Here is a 22,777-nt window from a genome sequence, read left to right as displayed (position 1 = left end):
AAAAACACTTTAAATGCACAGAAATGGCTGTCACACTTGAGTGTGTAGCCTACAACAGTTAAACAGGTAATTTAAACACAAAAACGACTTTGTTAAAGTGCAGGCAGTAAGATAAGTACAATATGTAGTTGAAACAAGTGTTTTAAATCACAGAAACTCTAGAAAATCGGCGTTTTAGGCGGAATTGGCTAACAGCAGCAAGAAAAATGCAGAAAAATTATACGTAATCACTCCAAAGTCTCTCTTTTGTCTCTCTGCTGCTGTAGAACTCTGCAGGGCACTAGGCAGGAGCTTGCTGAGCTGTATACTCAGATGGATATGATTTCATGATAGCAATTGCAGGAATAAATGTCAGTAAATGGGCACTGAATTATTTAAATGGGAAGATGGAAGGATGTGAAAAGTTTCATTTCCATCTACCTCACAATGATTTTTAAGACTTTGCATCTTTGATTAGTTGTAGCCATTCATATCCATGTTTTTTTTGAGAACATTTTTGTAAGCACATTTGAAAAGCAGTTTGTATAGAACAGAACAATACACAACTGTTTAAGTCAGCAGTAGCCAGGTACTTCTGGTTTGTACAGCAACTTTTCATTATGTTGCACCATGCTGGAATAACTGTCATTTGTTCTATGGTGCATCTCCTAAATACGCAATTATAGTTGAAGCACATACATTAAGATTCTCATTCTAGAGACATTGAATTGAACATTTAGCAATATAATGTGTACATGAATGTCGACACCTCTATCTTTTTGGTGTCTCATGTGCTTCCTTCTGTTTTATTTCTTTAAGGACTGGTCAAGCCACTTTTTAGTTAGCTATGTTGCCTCTCAGAAGTTTGTACACCACTGCTTCCATGGTATACATTTGTTTGCACCCCTGATAAATGTCTGCAAAATCAGTGTGTAAACAACATGCAAAAACAGCATACTCCTCTAAAATAAAGCTTTATATAGTTGTATAAAAAGCAACAGATGACAATTAAGGTTGCCCTTCTTAAACAGCTTGCAACATTTGGAGAAATTTGTACATTTTGAAATATTGGAATAATGGGCAATATTATGAGATCTGAGTCCAAAATAGAAGTTTATGGCTGCGACACAGCTTATCGAAAACTACCAGCTTTTTCAATATGATGTCACAGTACAGTAGAGATCAGGGAATATGCTCTTTCCCTACTATACTGCAGTCTTAGAATTAGTGTACATTAATTAGCTGGGTGTGTGGTATATTAATTAGCAGGGGGTGTGGGAGAGGTAGGGTGAGGCTTGACCCATACAAAAAAAATGTTTTCTGTGTTCTTTCAATCCTTTGTGAATTGATGCTTGTCTTAGTCAACCATTTGGTGTTGATCATTTGATTGATTGATATTGTGCATTTTTGATATAAGGATAGACTTCCACATATCTGTATCTATCTATTTTCCGAGTCCCATCACTGTCTTTTCTCCATCTTATTATGTTAGAGTAAATTGGAATTGCCATGTCTTGCAGTAGGGGCAGAGGACTAAAACTGTGACTTGTTAATGACCACCTTCCTGTGATAAGGGTACAGGGTTTGTATCATTCTGCCTTCATTTGAATACTGTGTGATTACTAAGTGCAAGTCACTTAACCAGACATTACTTTGGGACAACTGGGAGTTTGGGCTTGGTTCCTTAATGCTATTCTGGATTGAATGCCTTGTAACTACCTATGAACTACTATGCTAAATGGCCTTTTAGTTTGATTCTTCTTAGGTTTAAGAATCATGACAGGGTGAACCTCTTGGTATGTCTGGGCTTCATCATCTAATTGTGGCAGGGCATTTTGACATGTAGTGTCTGTCAAATACTCACCATGGAACTGTGCCTTTTAGTTTGATACCTATGGTGATCTCTTTCATTGTGTTTTTTTTTAATTTTGCTACCATGTAGCCTGTACAGCAGGAATCTCAGACTCAAAAAAACACTGGTACTGTTTGAGGACTAAAAACCACAGGCAAAGACCACAATCTCTAAGACAAAAAAAATGCAGACTGTGAAGCTAGAAAAGTAGATGTAGTTAATTCCTTTATCTATAATTATGCTGTTTTGGGGACTGCTTTCCAATGGCCATGAGTTTCAGATGTCTGCTATACAGGATAGTACAGTGAGTTGCATGGTCTAGTGCTTTTTCCACAGACTACTCTACTGAATTGTCATCATCATCAGAACTGCAGGTCACATTGCCACAAGGATAGTGTAAACAATGCTCTTGCCTATTCAGGTTTAGGAGTATCTTGCTAGGCATGATGACAGTGTCATCTCATACATTTCTTAACTAAACATGTGTAAATGTAACATAGGCTTTCTAGAATGATGATTTAATTTTCTCTTTCTGTAGCCGTGTGCACATAACTGAATCTACCCTCAGTCACTTGGGATCCGCATATGAAGTGGAGGTAGGAAATGGTCATCTGAGAGACCCCTACCTTAAAGAACTGAACATCAAGACATACCTGGTGATTGACCCCAGGGTACGTTTTTTGTTTGTTTGTTTTAAGTGAAACCTAAATATTTGAATCGATTCAATTCTGTATTTTAATTTTTTTTTCTTAAAGGATAAGGAGAAAGCTTTACCTATGTAGCATGTGCTTCATTAATCATTGGAAAATAACCAATGGTAAACTTAAGAAACAACTGACTTCTGGAAAAAAAATTATTGTACAGACCATTTTTTTTTTTTATGATACGTTGAATTGCTAATGGAACTTTAGAAACATTCCTAACTTTTGTTTACTATCTTCAGCCTGCAGTCTGCTGCCTTCTGGGAAAAAGATATCACTTTCTTGGTTTACTGTAATTTTAGTCACGTGATATGAGTGTATACACAGAAAAATAAAAGTCTTATGCATAGAATTCCATGTAGGTTTGCTTGAAACCAATAATTGCTTGAATTTGTTCCCTCATAATTTTATGCTTTCCTTAGTACATTTAAATGCATAAAACTCTTTGCTTGCTAGCTGTTATAATCCTTTTTGGTTGCATGAAATTATGTATTCCTGGAAAGCAGCAAATATTAACTCTTCTCTTAATTTTTCATTTTGTCCATTTACATTTTATATGGATGTCAAGTTTCTTGAGTTCTCCAACCATACCAAAGGCATAAGAGGCCACCTCATCAAGTACGCAAATGTTCTGTATGTATGAACAGCAAAGATGTATAAATGTGAAACTTCTGACATCTGCTGTTGAAGTGCCTGTTGCGGATGTACATCTCTACATAACCACTCACTCACTATTACAACTTGTCCATGAGCCCTGATTGTTTTTTTTTTTTTGCATTTTCCTTTTGCTAAATTCAAGGCACGTTAGCAACCTTATAACTACAGTAGTTGTCAGTACAATCTATCAGTTAGGCCTATTGCGTGTCTTTTTTTCTACTGATGTGAGATTCCTTAACACCACATGTCTACATTAAGTAATTTGAAAAACCAAAAGCCCTTAGTTGGATAATTTGGGGCAAGCTCTTCATGTGACAAAGTGCGGACTTGGGGAAGATCCCATGACAAACCTGATCAGTGCCAGACACAATGCAGTTTGTAATGAAGTTAGGTGGGAATCCGATGATTTTCAGATGCAGTTTCCACGATTTCAGCAAGGTGGGTGGGAGTGAATGGCTAACATGGGTTCACCCTATTACAGTAGAATCTGCAGATCTCAAGAAAGAAAGGCTGTGGCTTTGTCAGGTGATTGGTGGTCAGATGAAGTCATTAAGAATGTTGAGGTCAGTATGTTTTTTCAGTACGTTATTTGCTCTGCTTAACATATTGTGAAGCAAATTGTTTGAAGTTCATAGATTAGTACTAGGCTAACTGCCCTTGAGCCATTTTAAGCCTAGCCAATTATCCTTTGTGAGACTCAAACCCTGCACCTTGTGTTTGTAAGGCAAACACCTTAACCATTAATATATCACCTCTAAAAGATATGTTTTGATGACTGGATTCTAGTCTTCTTGGAGCATTCTCTCACAGTTCATCTTCTCAGGACTCTAAACATTGCAAGCACACAGCATTATGTTAAGCAAGTGGTTTGTGTACGCATTACTTTAGTGAGTCATTCTATTTCGTAGTTTATAAACATACGTCTAGCATGGTCCTAGAGTGGAGTAGCTTCCCCTCTTCGATGCTAGCTCAAGAAAGATGTTTTTAAATGAAAAGGAAATGCTGAACTAGTAGAGAGCAGTTTGAGTCAAATCCAAGCGAAATCAGGACAGTCTCATTGTTGCACTGAGAAAAAGAGAATAGCAGGTACCCCACAACAATCGAAGCAAACCCCTAAATATTAAAAGTCAAATTCTTTATTGCACAAAGTAAGCGCTTTTACATCCCCAACAACGCTTCCTCAGACTTTAAAATACAAAGACATTCCTATTCCATTTAAATACTGCATCATTCCAAAAAGAACCAATAAAAAAACAGTAAAAATGCACTGTTAAAATACTTAGTCACACTGCTCATATATAACATATGTTATATTACACTTTATTATACAGCATGTCATAAACTTCTCTGTATTAAAATGCTGCTAAACATGCATCATAAAAACCCATACTTAAAATATGTACTATAGTATATATCTTCTCAGCCCACAGACACAAGGATGAAGCAATAAAAATAATATATAATATATTATGTGTACATATTTAAAACACTCAGGATTAATGCTTTAAAGCTCGATCCATGAGGAATGGTTTCAGTGAAACCCTGTCATTTAAACCAGGTCCTCTGTCTGCTTGTAGCCTAATTATCCATTTCCCTTCTTCCTTCTCTGTACAATTACTTATGTTACCTAACCTCTCTGTGGGATATATAGATTCTAAAACCAAAAACTTAAAACTGTGTGTCGTATCATTCTGGATAATGTGTTTGGCTCTCACATTTCCTTCATTTTCTCTGCTAATGGCATAAATGTGTTCTCTTATTCTCTCTCTAAGTGTCCTATTCGTCTTCCCTACATAAAAACTTCTACATTTCTGGCAGCTAGCCAAATAAACCACATTCCTAGATTTACAATCAGTATAATGGTGAAATTCATACTTAATGTGTGTGTGTCAGGATGTACAAAATAATTCACATTAGCTATAAAGCTACATTGATTACAGTTACGACATGAGAAGGTTCCTTTCCTCTGGGAGTGAAGTTCCTTCCTAGTATTATTCTCATAGCATAAAATCCTTTTCAGTGATTTAGTGTTCCTATAACAAAAATTCGGACATATTCCAACTATCTCAATATGTTCATCCAATAATAATATACCCCAATTCTTCTTGATTATTTCTATCACTGTATTGTTATTATTGGTATAAGGAATAGTTAATCTTTTTACCTTCTCTTGGTTCTGTATGTGTCTGGCTACCTCTCGTAATATAAGGTCGTCCTGATCTGTCACGTTCAACTTCTTGTATCACTTTAAGGTGACATGAGTGATAACCTATCTCCATAAAATCCTTCTGTATATCAGTAATGGCTACCTGATGTCTCCTCTTCACTAACCAAGCGAGAAAACCTCAATGTTTGTTTTTTTACAACATTCCTATGTATATGTGTTGGATGCATACTATTCCGATGTAGAAGGGCATTCCTTCTACAAGGTTTCCTATATATTTCTGTAATAATCAAACCATTGTGTTTCCTAAGTAATACATCCAAAAACTCAATCACATTTTGAGACCATTTGCCTGTCAATGTAAGGAAAGTAGTCGTCCCATTAACATGGGAGATGAATTAATCTAGTGTAGTTGCATCACCTCCCCATATAAGGAAGACATCATCCACAAATCTTTTATAGTACTTAATGTATTGTGAAAAATATACATGATCTAAAACATAGGTGTACTCCCAATATGCCAAAACCAAATTCGCATATGAATTGGCACAGGGTGTACCCATTGCTACTCCTGTAGTTTGTAGAAAATAATTCCCATTATAAGTAAACACATTGTTTGTAAGAACTAATTCCATTAACATAACAGTCCTAATAATCTGACTGTTGGTCAACCCTTTCTCTTTTAAGTACAGTCTCAAATAATCTAAACTAACATCATTTGGTATGCTGGTAAAAAGTGACGTTACATCTAAGGTGACCATATAATCAGACATATCCAACCTTCCAGTAGAATTATATGGTGAAAGAGTTTCAAGAAATTGTTGGGTATCCCTTAAAATTTAATTAGTAGACTCTACCAATGGTCTCAGTTGTTTTTCTAAATAAATGGATATAGAGTCAGTCAGCCAGCCTCTGCCAGAAACAATAGGTCTAAAAGGCGGATTCTTTAACGTTTTATGTATCTTAGGAAGACCCCTAAATGTAGGAATCAATGTTTTTTCTATGAGAAAGTATTTGTACAAATCACCATCAGTAACACTGCACATTAGCATATCATATAAATCATCATGAACATCTTTAATCAACTTATCAAGTTGAGTTATAGTTAGAGCACTATAGGTATTTAGGTCTGATAGCATAGCATTAATACTGGTATAATAATAATCTTGGTCTAACAAGACCACCGCTCCCCCTTTATCCGCAGGTCTGATAACAATTAAGTCATTGTCCTGTAACTTCTTCAAAGCTAGTTTTTCATCTCTATTTAAATTATAAAATTCAGGTTTCAAACATTGTTTATCTTGTTGAAAGGCTGTAAGTAAATCATTAGCACAAGCTTTCTCAAAACTTTCTAATAATGGATGCAGATTTGGTGTAATATACTGACGGTTTCCTAAAAACAAATCTTGTCTACTATCAAAAGTGCTATTCCCATACTGTAAATCCAAAGCCATTCCTAGCAAAACATTTTAAATCTATAATCAGATCACTTACATCAACATTCTGCGATGGAATAAATGAAAGGCCTTTATTTAAAACTGCTTTTTCAGCAGGTGTTAATACATACTTGGAAAGATTAATTGTTAAGTCCTGTTCACTGGCTTGTGAGTCTTCCTCTGAAATTTGTGCTGCTCGCCCGACATTTTCCGCTTCTTTCCCTTGTAGTGTGGGCTCCATGGTTGTCGATTGGTTGGTCAAAACGGTAGCGGAAAATGGAGCGAGGAAACGTCCTTGGATGTAATCACTGATGTTGGTTCTGGAAAGTGAACCTTTCTCCTTACTACTGGCTCCTTCAAAGAAGAAGTCTGCGGAGCCATACGTTCAATATTCACATTCAAAGTCGCCGCTTCTTCATGTAGTATCTTGCCACCTTCGGGCAGAAGTGATGTCATCTGTGCGGAATTAGATGAATGAATTGAGTGCTCTACTGATGTCTGTATCCCATTGTGTGGGGAAACAGTATCTCTGGTCCGGGTGGATTCTCTCGGCCAAGAGAAGACGTTCCCCTTGCTGAAATCGAGGCAGTCTCTCTTTAGCTTCTTCTTTTTGGCTAACATCAGCCTGTTGTCCAATGATACTAGAGAAGTGGTTAATTCATTTAGAAACTCATCCCTATGGGTGTTCGTTACTAAGAGGCTTAATTCATGCTCCAATTTACTAGCCTCTATGCCCAGTTCTTTTTCTATTAAATCATATTGCTCAATCAAGAGCTCCATGTAGCCGTAGCTGGTCTCTAAATTAAGTTTCTGCCATTTGGAAAGCAGCCGAGGATATGTAGAACCAAACGTTGGCATCTTAAGGATACGGAGACCCCTCGGAACAATCTTAAATGAAATGCAAGCCTCCATATGTTTTTTCTGTCATTAGTCATTTTTAATTTTAGTTAATACATCTTCAAGTTTCCTCATTAACTGTAAAGCATTGATGTTAACTGTTTCACCTTTATGTTTCGTTGCACTATTTGCTAATTCCAGGTATGATAACCGCAAAAGCGGATTACCTTCAGTTGTTAATGGTTGTTTAAACCTGTCAGCATTCACATTAATGTCAGCAGTTCCAGTTAGTTGTAAATGGGTTTCTTCTGTCATGTCCCTGGGTGTAACCAATAAACTCCAAATACGCAAAAAAGAAGAAACACCTCCAGGTTAAGGTACCCCCAAGCAAAAAGCAGTCCAAAGAGAAAAAGAGAAAGGCAAGTACTCCACAACAATCGAAGCAAACCTCTAAATATTAAAAATCAAATTCTTTATTGCACAAAGTAAGCGCTTTCACATCTCCAACAATACTTCCTCAGACTTTAAAATACAAAGACATTCCTATTCCATTTGCACTGCTTTTAGGCAAGTTTTACCAGTGGTTATTTTGCAGTCATTAATGAAGCACACACAGTACTCACATCTTAAAGTCTGTTGGGAACTGATGGCAGGAAGGATCTGCAAATAGATTTTTAAAGCAGCCATACTGAAATAGAGAGGTCCATCGCATGTCTCAATTTTTAGCTATAAGCTGTTTTATGTACAGGCACTTGGATCCAAAGTATTCACTGCATACGAGCCACGAGAACATCTTCATGTTTGTTATTGTAAAGTGGAATCAATATTTTTTTCTGTCCATTTTGTAGTCCCCATCCTGTCAGACATGATCTTTCTCAAATTACATTTGCTCAGACCAGTTTTAAATATTTTGTTAGTTCTGATAAGCAAACTTCATATGGTCGAACACATATAATCAACTTTACAGAACATCAAACCATTTGTACTGAGGTCATGGTACAATGGGGGTACAGAAATTTGTTTCCCACTGTAGTGTGATCTCAGAGTTTTTATATGTAATTAGCAGAGTCTGGAGGTGAACCCCCCCCAAAAAAAAAATCACACACTGTAACACCGATAATATGGGTTTGACCATTATAAGGAAGTTAGGCCACGAGAGAAGAAAGTGAATAATCTGGATTTGTAATGTTTTCTGGAGAAAAGAGAAAATATGTAGCTTTTGAAATACTTCATATGACTAAATAAGATTTGAGCAGAGACAGGATGCAGCAGAGAAACAAGAGGGTACATTTCTTACATAAGAGGCATTTTGGGAGCGAGAGGGAGATAAAGGGGCATTTTTTCACAGATGGAGTAGTAAATTGATAGACTCCTGCAACAGGTGGTGAAAACTGCAGGATGGAAGTGGGGACCATGGGAATTCTGAAATGGACAGCTTGTAACATATATTGTTTCTGCTGGGCAGTGAAAGACATGCCAACATTTATTAAAGTGCTGAAATACTATACAGTCTAGTGTAACACTGCATTTTTCAACTAACTAGTCTTCAGTATTTTGGTACATACCTGCATGATCCCTAACCAAAGTAACTTTTCACAAGTATTGCAGGTAGCACTGTTTTTATGAAAATAATACCTTATTAGATTAAGTAGCCATTCCTTTTTGTTATTCCTTTCATGGGAAGAGCCTTCCTTCATTCTGTTAAGGGTCATTCTACTAGGGCCGTAGCCTCTTCTGGTGCTTTTTTCAAGGGTTTGGTTACTGATTGTATTCATAAGGCAGCTACCTGGACTTCTGTGCATACTTTTGCCAAGCACTATAAGTTGGATGGCATATCCAGGGCCACAGCTGGTTTTGCCATGACCATTATTCATGGCTTCCTAGAGGGCTCTGCTGGCGCTTCCTCCTCCTAATCTTCTTCCTGAGCTTTGTGCTCTCCCTATTGTAATGGCTGGCCCTTCCTCCTCCTAATCTTCTTCCTGAGCTTTGTGCTCTCCCTATTGTAATGGCTGGCCCTTCCTCCTCCTAATCTTCTTCCTGAGCTTTGTGCTCTCCCTATTGTAATGGCTGGCCCTTCCTCCTCCTAATCTTCTTCCTGAGCTTTGTGCTCTCCCTATTGTAATGGCTGGCCCTTCCTCCTCCTAATCTTCTTCCTGAGCTTTGTGCTCTCCCTATTGTAATGGCTGGCCCTTCCTCCTCCTAATCTTCTTCCTGAGCTTTGTGCTCTCCCTATTGTAATGGCTGGCCCTTCCTCCTCCTAATCTTCTTCCTGAGCTTTGTGCTCTCCCTATTGTAATGGCTGGCCTTTCCTCCTTCTAATCTTCTTCCTGAGCTTTGTGCTCTCCCTCATGTTAGGAATACTGCAACAGTGAAATGGAAGGACATAGTACAGCTGTGTAAAATCTTACCATAACACTAGATGTCCGTCTCTTCATTGTGCGGTATTCACTCCCTCCCTCCTTTTCCACGTCCTTTTTCCTTCTGGATGTACGTGTTACCTACTTATATCCTTCGATTGCTGTTCCTACTGGGGCTTTTCAGTTCTGAGGATAGTACATCCGGATGTCACTTTTATACCCTACACCGTGTACGGGGAGCATACGTGTGATGTATGGCGTACCCATTACAACCTAAAGGCTTTGGAATAATGGCTGGGCATTGCGTTACCTAGGCAGGGGATCTCTGTTGTAAAAAATAAACAGAACATCTACACTTATAGTAAGATTTTAAACAACTGTACTTTATGCAGAATATCTTAAATTGCTTCAGTATTCATAAAACTCCAGGTTCTCATATGTTTTATTTATATCTATATGAATGTGAATGCAGATTTGTGTGTGTGTGTGTGTGTGTATATGTATATATATATATATATATATATATATATATATATGTATATATATATATATGTATATATATATATATATGTATATATATATATATATATATATATATATATATATATACCTGTGTGTGTGTGTGTGTGTGTGTGTGTGTGTGTATATATATATATATATATATATATATGTATATATATATGTATATATATATGTATATATATATATATATATATATATATATATATATATATATATATATATATATATATATATAATTTATTTTATTTTATTTTACATTTGTTGACCGGGCTAGTCTATCTGGATATATGTCCATTTTCAGTAGAGGCCCGGGGAGAAAAGCTCCAATGAGTATTACATGGTTTAAGAAGGTGTTACAAAAGAAGTAATAACAAATATAAAACTAACAGTAAACAACTAGTATATATATATATTTTTTTCAGGAAATTGCAAATTACAATCTTAGAACCAAAAAATACATAAACTACAACCTACGTGATGTGCTTCACAATAATCATTACAATACAAAAAATCAATACATAAATTTTATAAGAGGAATGCTGAAGTGTAATGACAGATAAAGAAAAGCTGAAAGGGGTGTAGAGAGAAAAAAATAGGGAAGAAAAAGTAAAGAAAAAAGGAGAACAGAGTAAGTCTCGTTATTTGTCCAACAGAGTTTGAGAACAGGCAGTCACCTGCAGAGTTATTAGGACATAGCCATTTTATTGAGGTACTGTGTAGATGGGTCTAAAATGTGGGGGAGAGGTCTGGGATCAGATATCTGAGGGTTGATTATACCATATTTTCCACCAAAGTTGGAGAACAGGCAGTGCCCTGTTGAGTTATAGGGTGTAGTAGGGAACAAAATGGCAGAAGACAAGAAAATAAATAGTATTAGTCTGGGTTACTACAGGGGCATAGCCATTTTGTATTGAGATACAGTTTTAGATTCCTTTTAAAAAGTGGGAGAGAAGTCAGAGATGAGATATCCGAGGGTAGTTTATTCCATATTTTTTCCAACAAAGTTTGAAAACAGGCAGTCACCTGCAGAGTTATTAGATATGGTTGTTTTGATCAATAGATTGTTTGAAGAGCGTAGCTGTTTCTGATTATAATAAGGTGTGATGTGGCAAGAGAGTATTGGAGTTTTGGTGGGTTGGTGCAGGGTTTTGTGGGCTATTATGAGTTGTTGAAGTTCGAGCTGATTAGGAAGTTCTAGCCAACCTAGTTGTTTTAGGTTCAGGCAGTGATGTGTTCTAAAAGGGGCTCCTGTAGCAAATCTAGCAATATTATTGTAAGATATTACTAGCTTATTGAGGTTTTTCCTTGATAGATTGGTGTATATGGGGGAAGCATAGAGTAAAGTAGAGATTAGGTAAGTTCTGGCTAACGTAGTTCTTGCAAGTGGAGTAAGAAAGGGTTTGATTCTGTATAGGGTTCTTATTTTTTTGTTCAGTGATTTTATAGTAGTGTTGATATGATTGTCAAAGTTTAGATTGTTGTCTATTGTTATTCCTAATAATTTTGTGGTAGCATCAGGAGAAATGATAGTACTGTCACTGGATGTGATAGTGAAGTGTAAGGGGATGTGCCTTCGGGTAGGTGTGAAGAGAAGCAGTTTAGTTTTCTTGGGGTTAAGTAGTAGGCAGCGATGTGAGAACCATTGTTCTACAGTGTTAAAGGCTTTTTGGGAAAGAGACTGGAGTTCTGTTTGAGAGGTAGATGTAGAGATAATGGTAGAATCATCTGCATATTGAATACAGATAGTATTTGGGATAGCTGATTGCAGGTCGTTGATAAAGATGGAAAAAAGAAGTGGGCCTAAGATGGAGCCTTGTGGCACCCCAAGAGAGATGGGAAGATGATCAGACAGTGAATTTTTCCAAAGTACTGCCTGCTGTCGGTTTTCAAGGTAAGATTTAAACCAAGTTATGACAGGAGTATCAAGTGAAAGAGAAGTCAGAATGTGCAGAAGTAGTTGGTGGTTCACCATGTCAAAGGCTTTAGATAAGTCGATGAAGAGTGCAGATGAAAGACTATTTTTGTTGCGATTAAAGTTGATGGAGTTTGTAAATGAGAGCAGTGCGGTGGTGGTACTGTGGGAAGGTCTAAAACCATGCTGACAATTGGCTAGTAGGTTTTTTTGTAGAAGGTGATTTAGCAGTTGTTTATGGATACATTTTTCCATAATTTTAGCAATGGGGGATAATAGTGCTATATGACGATAGTTAGAGAAGTCCTTAGAGTTTCCCCCTTTGTGTATTGGGATGATATGAGATATCTTCCAGATTGAAGGGATAGTTCCTTCATTAATAGATCTATTTATCAAAATAGAAATGGGATAGGCAATGGCTTTAGCTCCTATTTTCAGGAACTCAGCAGGACGTTTGTCTGCGGAGGGGGTGGTAGGTTTAAGTTTTTGGAGTAAGGATGAGATAAAGGAAGTAGGAATAGGTAGTAGATGAAATGTGGGGGGTGGATTAGCAAAAGATGGAAGTAGCTTAGAGGTATCAGGAGATAGGTGACTAGCAAGAGTTTGAATATTATTTGTGAAGAAAGAGTTGAAAGCGTTAGCTGTTTGTGTGGGATTGTCTGGGTTAGAGTCTTGTGTTATAGATTGCCCTGGGGATAGAAGATTATTAATGCTGGTCCAGAATTTTTTAGGTTCCTTTTTGGATGCTTGTTGTAGATGAAGGTAGTAGTTCTTTTTATCTGTCAGGATGGCTTTTTTTTGTACTATTTCTACATTCTCTAAAGATTTGATGGTCAGCCAGGTTCTTAGTGGTATGCCATTTTGCCCAGGATTTGTTTCTGATAATGATTTTTTGTCTAGTATTGTTGGTCAGCCAGGGGGCTGGTTTGGCTTTGGTTCTGATAGTACGTATTGGTGCGTGCCGGTCAAGAATAGCAAAGAATGTGGAATTGAAGTACTGTATTGCATCATTAAGAGGAAGAAATTTTAGAGGAGACCAGTTACATTGTCTCAGTTCTGTCAGAAAGGATTCTGAGTTAAATTGCTTTTTAGAACGTAATGTTCTGACTGTGTTTGGAAAAATTAGATTGGTTTTATGCCTAATAATATATATTAAAGAGTGGTCACTTAGATCGTCTGGAAGGGAGCCAGTTTTATAGGTTTGTTGGGGGGGGGTGTTAGTAAGTATCCAGTCTAAAGTGGTATCCTTGTTATTGATTTTATTAGTTCTGGTAGGGCAGGTAATTAGTTGTGAGAAGCCATGTAGGTTTATGTGGGAGGTGGGGTTTGAGTTGTTACAGGAATTCCAATTAATATTTAAGTCACCTAAGATTAATGTTTCTTGTGGGAGATTAGTGGAGAGCCAACTGAGGATATTCTCAAGTGCATTAATGTTATTTCCTGCGGGAAGATACATACAAATTATGTATATGGCTTTTCTTTTGTTGACTTGAAGTTTAGAGCAAATTATTTCAGCACTATTGACTAGGGGAAGGTTCAGATTTATAGTGCTAATTTGTAGCTGAGACAAGAGAGCAGAATATAGAGGAAGACAATCAGTGAAGTGGGAGACTCAGCAGGTGTGTAAAGGTAGGAGAATGTAGACAATGTTCAGAGGCTAAAAGGAAGAAAGTCAGGAAGGTAGAGGAGAAGACAATGATAAGGATGCCTTAGGACAAGGAGAGTTAATATATAAGTGAATCCGAGGAAACTGGGAACAGAGTTATGGGGGTAAGGATACAGAAATAGGGTAGAAAATACAGTACAGAAAGTTAATTATTGAGAAAGCTAAGTACTGAGACGCCACCTAGTGGTCAGTCAGTGTATAGCAGTGGAGATGTCTCCTGCTAGATTTGAGGGTCTAAGGGGGAGTGAGGATGAAGTAGTTTGAGTGAAGGGGATAAATAAAGGAGGTATGGATAATATAAAAGAAAGAAGAGAAGGACTGGGGGGGTGCTGGCTGCTGGCTAGCCTACCTGAGAAGCTTGCCTAACCTAATAAAGTCTTAACATTTATCTTGTTTCAGTTTGTTTCAGCATCAGTACATGCTTTCAATGTCTTTCCAAAGGAAAGGTTTCTCTGGTAGTTGTAAGGTAATGTCCTTAGTTTGCCCTAATGTTCCAAGGCGTCTAGCTGGGAATATGCAGGTGTTTGGTGCAGGGACGAGCTGGAACACAGTGCTGGTAAGATATATAGAGAGAGAAAAGGAAGTAAGGCATAGAGTATCAACTTAGAGAGCAGGTAAAGATGTTATGCAGACACAGTTGCTTGTGTAATCACAGTCAACAACAATACGTTGTAGCTCTATCAAACATTTATAACTCCATTTAGTACCAAAAGCTACTAAGAATTCAGAGCAGTAATAACTTAAATAGTAAGCAAAATGTATCACAGACACAGTTGGATATATTACCACAGTAAATAGCAATACTTTGTAGCGTTTTCAGAATTCTATGACTCCTTTTAGTGCCCGTAACTACCAAGATTTTGGGGCAGTACTAAACCTGAACAGTGAACTGAGATAAGGTAGGGAGGAGCAGTAAAAACAGTTAAAGAGGAGTAGTCCTTTGTTAATTTAACACTGCGACTTGGCAGTTACAACCTCCTTATAATTCACAGTAAAATAGGGTTGATACCATGTTGGATTAAGGGAGGGTGAGAATATTGTTTTACAGTTGGCTGGAACTTCCTGGTTTCTTTTGAGAGCCAGCTGAGGGGGTGGTTGGTTTTAGGAGGAAGGGCCAGCCATTACAATAGGAAGAACACAAAGCTCAGGAAGATTATATATATATATATATATATATATATATATATATATATATATATATATGTATATATAAATAAATACACACACACACACACACACACACACACACCACACACGCAGACATACAAACAAACACACACATCTATGTATGTATCACATTGTAATAAAACAGGCATTTAATAAAAAAAATTAGTCTAATTTAATCTAGGAGATTTTTACAGATCATATAGCAGTAGTAGTACTGAAGCCTTATTTAAAGGCATAATAGCCAGTTTCAGGTAATTATTACCTGAAGCACCTCTAGTAATGCACAGTAGTAATTTTATTGAGAGAATATACTGCAGAGCAACTACATAATATATACCATCTAATACATACCATTTACAAAGCAGGGTTGCAAGTTGCTTCTTCAGACCTTAAACCATCTCTAGACAATAATGCCAAAATCCTTATTTCTAAGATTCAGCTCAATACTTGTAAATCCATATATATCATCTGTATCTACCTTCCTCCTGGTAATAACATGAATACCCTCAAAAATATCCTTAGCTGGCTTTCTGTAAATCTCCCACAAGAAACTATAGTTCTCAGTGATTTTAATATCGACTGGAAGTGCTGTAGAACTGAACACCTTACTTACCCATATTAACCTATATGGCTTTTCTCAAATTATTACCTCTCCAACCACGATTAACAAACCCAATAATAAAGAAAGTACCTTAGATTGGATTCTCACAAATAATCCTCATCAAACATACAAAGTAGGGACCCTCCCAGATGATTTAAGTGACCACTCAGTGACCTATAGTATCAGGCATAAGATCAATATTACCTACCCAAGTACATTCAGGACAATATGGACCAAAAAACATTTTAACCCTGAACTTTTCTAAAGTGAACTTAAGGCATGTAATTGGTCACCAGTAAAATACCTCCCACTTGATGAAGCCATAAAATATTTTAATTCCAAATTCTTAGCCATCCTAGACCACCACGCACCAACATGCTCTATCGGAAATAAGACTAAACCTGCCCCATGGCTCTCAAAAGAAACCAGGAAAAAAAATCCTTCTTAGAAACAAATCCTGGGCTAAATGGCGTACTACTAAAAACCCAATAGACCAACAAAAATTTAGACAACTGTGAAATAATACAAAAAAGCTATTCTCTTAGATAAAAGAAACTTCTGCTTCCAACAAACTCAGCAAAATAAACCTCAAAGATTTTGAGCAAGCATTAACAGACTTCTACACCCAGGCCAATCCATTACACCAAACCCGCAAGGCACTAACCCTGAGAATCCCATACAAACTGCCAATGCCTTCAATAACTTTTTCACAGAAGCCATCCAATCTCTTTCCAATCAACTATCCCCAGACAGCTCATCTCTGCCAACTTCCATTACTAACTCACTCCCTTCATTTCAGTTGCAATCAGTTCCAACTTCCCTCATTTGCACCCTTCTCCAAAAACTAAAACCAACCACCCCCTCAGCTGACCAACTACTTGCAGAATACCTGCAAAAAGCAGCTATAGCCATAGCCTATCCCATTTCCATACTGATTAACAGAACCATAAATGAAGGTACTATCCCAGCTATCTGGAAAATCTCTCACATTTTCCCCCTACAAAAATCTGGTAACTCAAATGAATTTTCAAACTATCGTCCCATAGCCTTACTTTCTCCATTGGCAAAAGTAATGGAAAAGTGCATCCATAGGCAACTACTACACCACCTAATCCAAAACAACTTACTTGCTAACTGTCAACATGGATTTAGGCCATTCCATAGTACCACCACTGCTCTCTTATCCTTTACAGACTGCATAAACAAAAACGTAACATCGACATTCTTTCCCTCTGCACTCTTTATCAATCTATCTAAAGCTTTCGATATGGTTAACCACCAGCTACTTATAAATATACTCATATCCAATTTCACTTGATGCACTGGCTATAAAATGGTTCCAGTCTTACTTAGAAAATAGACAGAAGGCTGTTCTATGGGATAATAATCTAGATACCAACCTCCCCATTACCCTTGGTGTCCCTCAAGGCTCCATATTAGACCTGCTTCTATTCTCCATTTTTATTAATGACCTACACTCAGCAATTCCTCAAGCTACCTGTATACAATATGTGAATGACTCCACAATAATATGCTCAGCCACTTCACCATCTCAACTACAGTCCCTAACCCAAAAGGCATTTAATACAGTTGAAAAATGTTTTTTACAGCGCTGCCTCTTATTGAACTCCAAAAAACAAAACTTTTGCTTTTCACTCCTACCCTGAAGTCCACCCAAGTAGATTTTACAGTCAAATCTAATAATGGCACTCTCATATCTCCTGACCCAACCACCAAACTTTTAGGAATAACAATAGACAGCAACCTTAACTTTGATACTCATGTTAACAACACAATAAAAACAGTCAATAAGAAACTGGGGTCCCTGTACAGAATTGAACCCTACCTTACACCATTAGCTAGAACCACTATAGCCCACACTCATTTAATCTTTACACTCCTCTATGCTTCACCTATATATACTAATCTGTCAAATAACAACCTCAACAAACTGGCAATCTCCTACAATAATCTTGCTAGATTTGCCACTGGCACTCCATTTAGAACCCACCGTCTTAATCTAAAACAGCTAGGTTGGCTAGAGCTACAAAATCAGCTTCAATTTCACCAGCTTACTATTGCCAATAAGACCCTTTACCAACCTACCAATACTCCAATAATCTCTAGCCTCATTACCCCTTACAAAAATCTTAAAAACATACACTCATCAAATAAACTACTTGTTTGCACAACTAAATCCAACAACTTGGCAGGAAACTCTCTGTTCTGTAACACTGTTGGGAAAAACTGGAACTTACTTCCCAGTGAACTTTTGTCACTGTCTTCAATATCACTTTTCGAATATAAACTGAAACTATACCTTAGAAACACATTGATTATGCCCCTGTACTAACCCTGACTAGCTCACCTACCTTAGAACACATTGGTTATGCCCCTGTACTAACCCTGACTAGCTCACCATCTTTTTATTACTAGTTGCTGCTCTACTTTTACTCTTCTGTACTAACTCCAGTCTTTCTCCTTAATAACCAAAGAGACCATGATCCTGTAATTTAAGCTAATGTATATAAAAACATCATTCTAATGCATAACATTTTTTTTAGTGTTCGTGTTTAGATTGTTAAAAAGTAAGGTATAATACTAAGATCATTTGTTATATTATGTACTGTACCAGCATTTTTGTAATTGTGTGTTTTTGGAGCTCACCTCCCCGGGCCTCTACTGAAAATGGACATGTATCCAGTTAGACTAGCCCGGTCAACAAATGTAAAATAAATAAATAAATAAAATAAAAATAAAATTACACAACTACACAAAACAAAGCACCAGTAGATGTACTAGTGCCTCAAGAAATATAGTTATTAAATAAAATTGAAGTTAAGAATTTTCATTCTACATCACAACTTCTTCAGAAGTAATACAACTTATAGACAACTTGTTATAAATACCTAAAAATACAATGATGTAATATTACTTTCCCAATTAATCAAACATACCACCAAAATTTAAGGTCATATCTATTAAATAAATGAGCTAAAACATCCACTATGAAAATACTTTATCACACAATGTAAAATGCATCATGAATCTTATCTTGTAGGTCTTATAAATGAATCTTAATCATTTCAAAATCTTTCTCAAAAGACACTTATTTAAATCCTGGTCTTTGCACATGTAACACTGCAGGTTAATTATTAACTTAGCATTACTTATACAATTTGGCTGTTAACACATCCCTTCTAACAACACTACTTCTCTGTAAGTAGTTACTTTCCCAGCTGCAACTCTCACCACGGAAGTATTACTAACTATGCACTACTTTGCCTAAGTGATTCTCCCTGCTTAATTTCCTAACAAATGTTATGCTCCTCCACATATATAAATTCAACCATATATTTGTCTATATTCAAGTGTTTAATGTCTTGTCCTATTTGATACTATGTATATATTTTTGTTTTTGCATTTTTATCCTGTAAATGTGTTAACACTTATTTTTTGTCAGTCTTGTTTATAATTTCTGTTACTTGTTGCGATAATTTGTATGTAAGCTTAGACTGGAGCTTTTCTTCCCGGGCCTCTGCTGAAAATGGGCACTGTCCCAGTTGGACCATCACGGTAAACAAATGCAAAATAAATGAATAAAATAAATGCATAGATTTCAGAAGAACATTTAAAAAATCACTAATCATACATAAAAAATATACCTTGTGAATTACAATAATTAAATCACACTATATATGCATGCATGTGTGTGTATGTGTGTATATTATAATGGGCAAATGAAAAATAATAAATAAAATTAAAATATATATATATATATATATATATATATATATATATATATCCTTAAAAATAAACCTTTGAAAGTTAATAAATTGTGTGTACCATACGTAAAATATGTATAAAAATATATACATTTAAAAAAATTGTACTCCATCCATTAGAATTTTAACATGACTTCAAAGCCAATATACTATTCAATGAAACGGTCGCTCAGCCCCCAGGGCAGGGTGGGATTCGACTTTATTTGCCAATACACTTCCCTAGATTCTAATGTAACTAACCATAATCCACCTCAGGTTGTTTGAACTACTTTAGCCAAAATGAAAAATAAAGCTTTCTTGAAATTATTACAATGGAAAGAATGCCAGTATAATGCATTCCTTTCATAATGACTGATAATGGCATGTATGTGCTCATATATTCTGTGTCTCAATTGTCTTTCCATTTTGACAATATAAAATGTTATACATAGGCATATGGCTGCAATAACCACACCAGTTGTATTACAGTTAAACCTGCCATTGCTATTTAATACCCTTGGGTATGGCCAAATATTTTAATACATTGCATTCGTAAATAAACCTATACTGATGGCATAACCATATTTGGTCATGCTATGATGTTCCATCCTAGGATGGGAGTTCTCAACAATATTTTTGATATTTCTGCCCCTCTTGTAAATGAAATTCTGGATAACTCCTAACTTAACTTTAAGCTCATACAAATCAACCAATAACTTCCAATTTGTGCTTGTAATATCCTTCCTTTTTTTTGTTGTGTCTTTTGGCTTTTAGGGGTCGCCACAGCAGAACTCCAGTCTGCTAATGATTGGTAGTTGATTTTTACGTGCCGAGTTATCAGCCCTGATGCACAAGCTTCAACGAAGGTACGCCCATTCACGCATGTCTCCACGCAGAAGACGCTGTAGCTGAGAATCGAACCGGACAGCGTCTTACTGTGAGGCGACAACGCTACCGCAGCACCACCACTGCAGGTCTTGTGTTCTTCAAAAATCTATATATTTCTTTATTAACGAGCAAGCTGCATTTTACATTGTGTGAAATTAAGTGTTTTCATAGTGAATGTTTTCACTACATTATTTACAAGCGTCTTGTTCTTCTTTCGGCTTTTTCCCAGTTAGGGGTCGCCACAGCAGATCATCTGTCCACTCATGATTGGCAGTGGAGTTTTACAGTGTCGAGTTGCCAGCCCAGCGCCCAACCTTCCACAGAAGGCACATACATGCACACACTCACACCTAGGGCCAATTTAGAGTGTCCAGTCCACCTACTGCATGTCTTTGGGATGTGGGAGAAAACCGGAGCACCCGAAGGAAACCCACGCGACCACAGGGAGGACATGCAGACTCCGCACAGAAGGCACCCCAGCCGAGAATCGAACCGGAGAACCTCTTGTTATGAGGCGGCAATGCTAACCGCTGCACCACCATATGTACAATTTTATTAGTATTCATCATTTTTCCTTATAACATTGTCATTGTTCTTATTACATAATTGACCCCCACTCAACTTCCACAACTGTAATCTGATTTTTTACAGTTTGTCTGCCAAAATCCATTTTCCATTAAATAATTTTTCATTAAGTCTTTTATTCTAAATAACTCAAATTACATAAAATAAATACTTATCTACCCTTCTCAAGTATTCTTGCTTTATTTTTGCTCCTATAAAATCCATACATAATCGTATTCAAATATATATTGTTTGCATTAATGATCTCAAAATTTTTCTTAACACAACTTTTATCAGAGTTTCACAACTCTTTTATGTTTAAAATAAATCTGCTCTGTTGTCTGTTCCTCCCCACAAAATAAACACACACACACGCGTTCAACTTTTCTTATATAACATATTCCCCTTTGCTGGTAACTTATTTATTACCCGTATCCTTAGGAATTCTTGACACACTAATATCTTGGTACATCACTTTTTCCTTACTTTAATTGCTTTAATCACTTCTTTTGGTAAATATCCCCACGGATTTAAATAATAATATTGTTTCATCTCACTGTTGTACCACATCCTTCTATCTTTCTCTACATAATCAAGTTTTATTTTCCACGTTACTATTTTTTCTTGATAATTTATAATTTTTTCATTTATTTATTCTTTTTCTCATTCTTATCTCCCAGAACTTTTTTGTAATTGTATTTAAACATTCTCACTATTAATTTCCCTTTTTCTTCCTTTATCCACTTTAATACTCTATAAAAATTTAAAGAAGCACAATAAACTATATTTAGTAACCCCAATCCCCTTTCTTCTGTCACGGGGCCAACCCTTGCCCTGAGCCCAGCCTATACTTATATTACATATTTACACACACATACACACACACACACACACACACGTGCGGCTGCATGCCTTCTTCCACTGTGTTGTCAGCTCATCTTTATCCAGTACTGTTAAAGGCCATTCTTCCAGAAGTGTTGCTGATTCCAGTGTTTATCTCAAGAAAGTGGACATGTGTGCAGTGGAGACAAGTGCATCTTTACCCAGCACTACACCATGGAGCTTCCCTTGGCATTGCTTCAGGATTCTGTTTTGTAATCCTTTTGCCTTTCAAAGTGTCTGTCAGGCACATCCTTCATTGAGTGGAGGTCAATGAATATTAACCGGGAGGGTTTCCATTTTTATGCCCACTCTAGAAGGATTTGGGATGTAACAGATGCATAATTACTCATCTTCTTCTTTCGGCATTTAGGGGTCGCTGCAGCGGATCACCGGTCCGCTAATGACTGGCAGTAGATTTTTACAGTGTTGAGTTGCCAGCCCGGCACCCAGCCTTCAAAGAAGACACACCCACATATACACGCACCTACCTGCATGTCTTTAAAGTTCACTCGACCACAGGGAGGACATTCAGACTCCACACAGAAGGCGCTCCAATATCAGTTATTTTCCAGAAGTTACGTCTGCATTGGCTACTTTTTATCCTCACACTGTCCCTGCTGTTGAATATTCCCCCCAGGGTTCTTCAGGAAGAATATCCTGTTTTTGTTCTATGCGTTTATAATTTTATATCCTTGTGCAATTTTTTTTTTTTTTTTTTGCATGTCAGCTCAGCATGCTCCATGCTGGTCAGAACTGGTGAACACAAGGCTTGTTACTGCGTGTTAGTCCAAAGTTGAAATGGTATGTTATGCTCATTGAGTAAGGAAG

At 36.8% G+C, this 22,777-nt stretch overlaps 1 protein-coding gene across 2 annotated transcripts in view; it reads left to right on the top strand.

The window, feature by feature from the left end:
- The window catches only part of ADCY7 (adenylate cyclase 7), a 2,777,509-nt gene that overhangs the window by 2,335,563 nt on the left and 419,169 nt on the right, over nt 1–22,777 (top strand). For both annotated transcript variants that reach the window (XM_044081980.1, XM_044081981.1), the window contains one exon: nt 2,370–2,502. In XM_044081980.1, coding sequence (XP_043937915.1) covers nt 2,370–2,502 — 133 coding nt within the window. The remainder of the gene's footprint in view (nt 1–2,369; nt 2,503–22,777) is intronic.

This window comes from Protopterus annectens, chromosome 8.part1 (assembly GCF_019279795.1).
Source record: "Protopterus annectens isolate FY-2018-M chromosome 8.part1, PAN1.0, whole genome shotgun sequence".
Classification (NCBI taxonomy): domain Eukaryota; kingdom Metazoa; phylum Chordata; order Ceratodontiformes; family Protopteridae; genus Protopterus; species Protopterus annectens.
The sequence above is the reverse complement of the archived record's forward strand: the minus strand, read 5'-3'. Positions and strand labels throughout refer to the sequence as shown.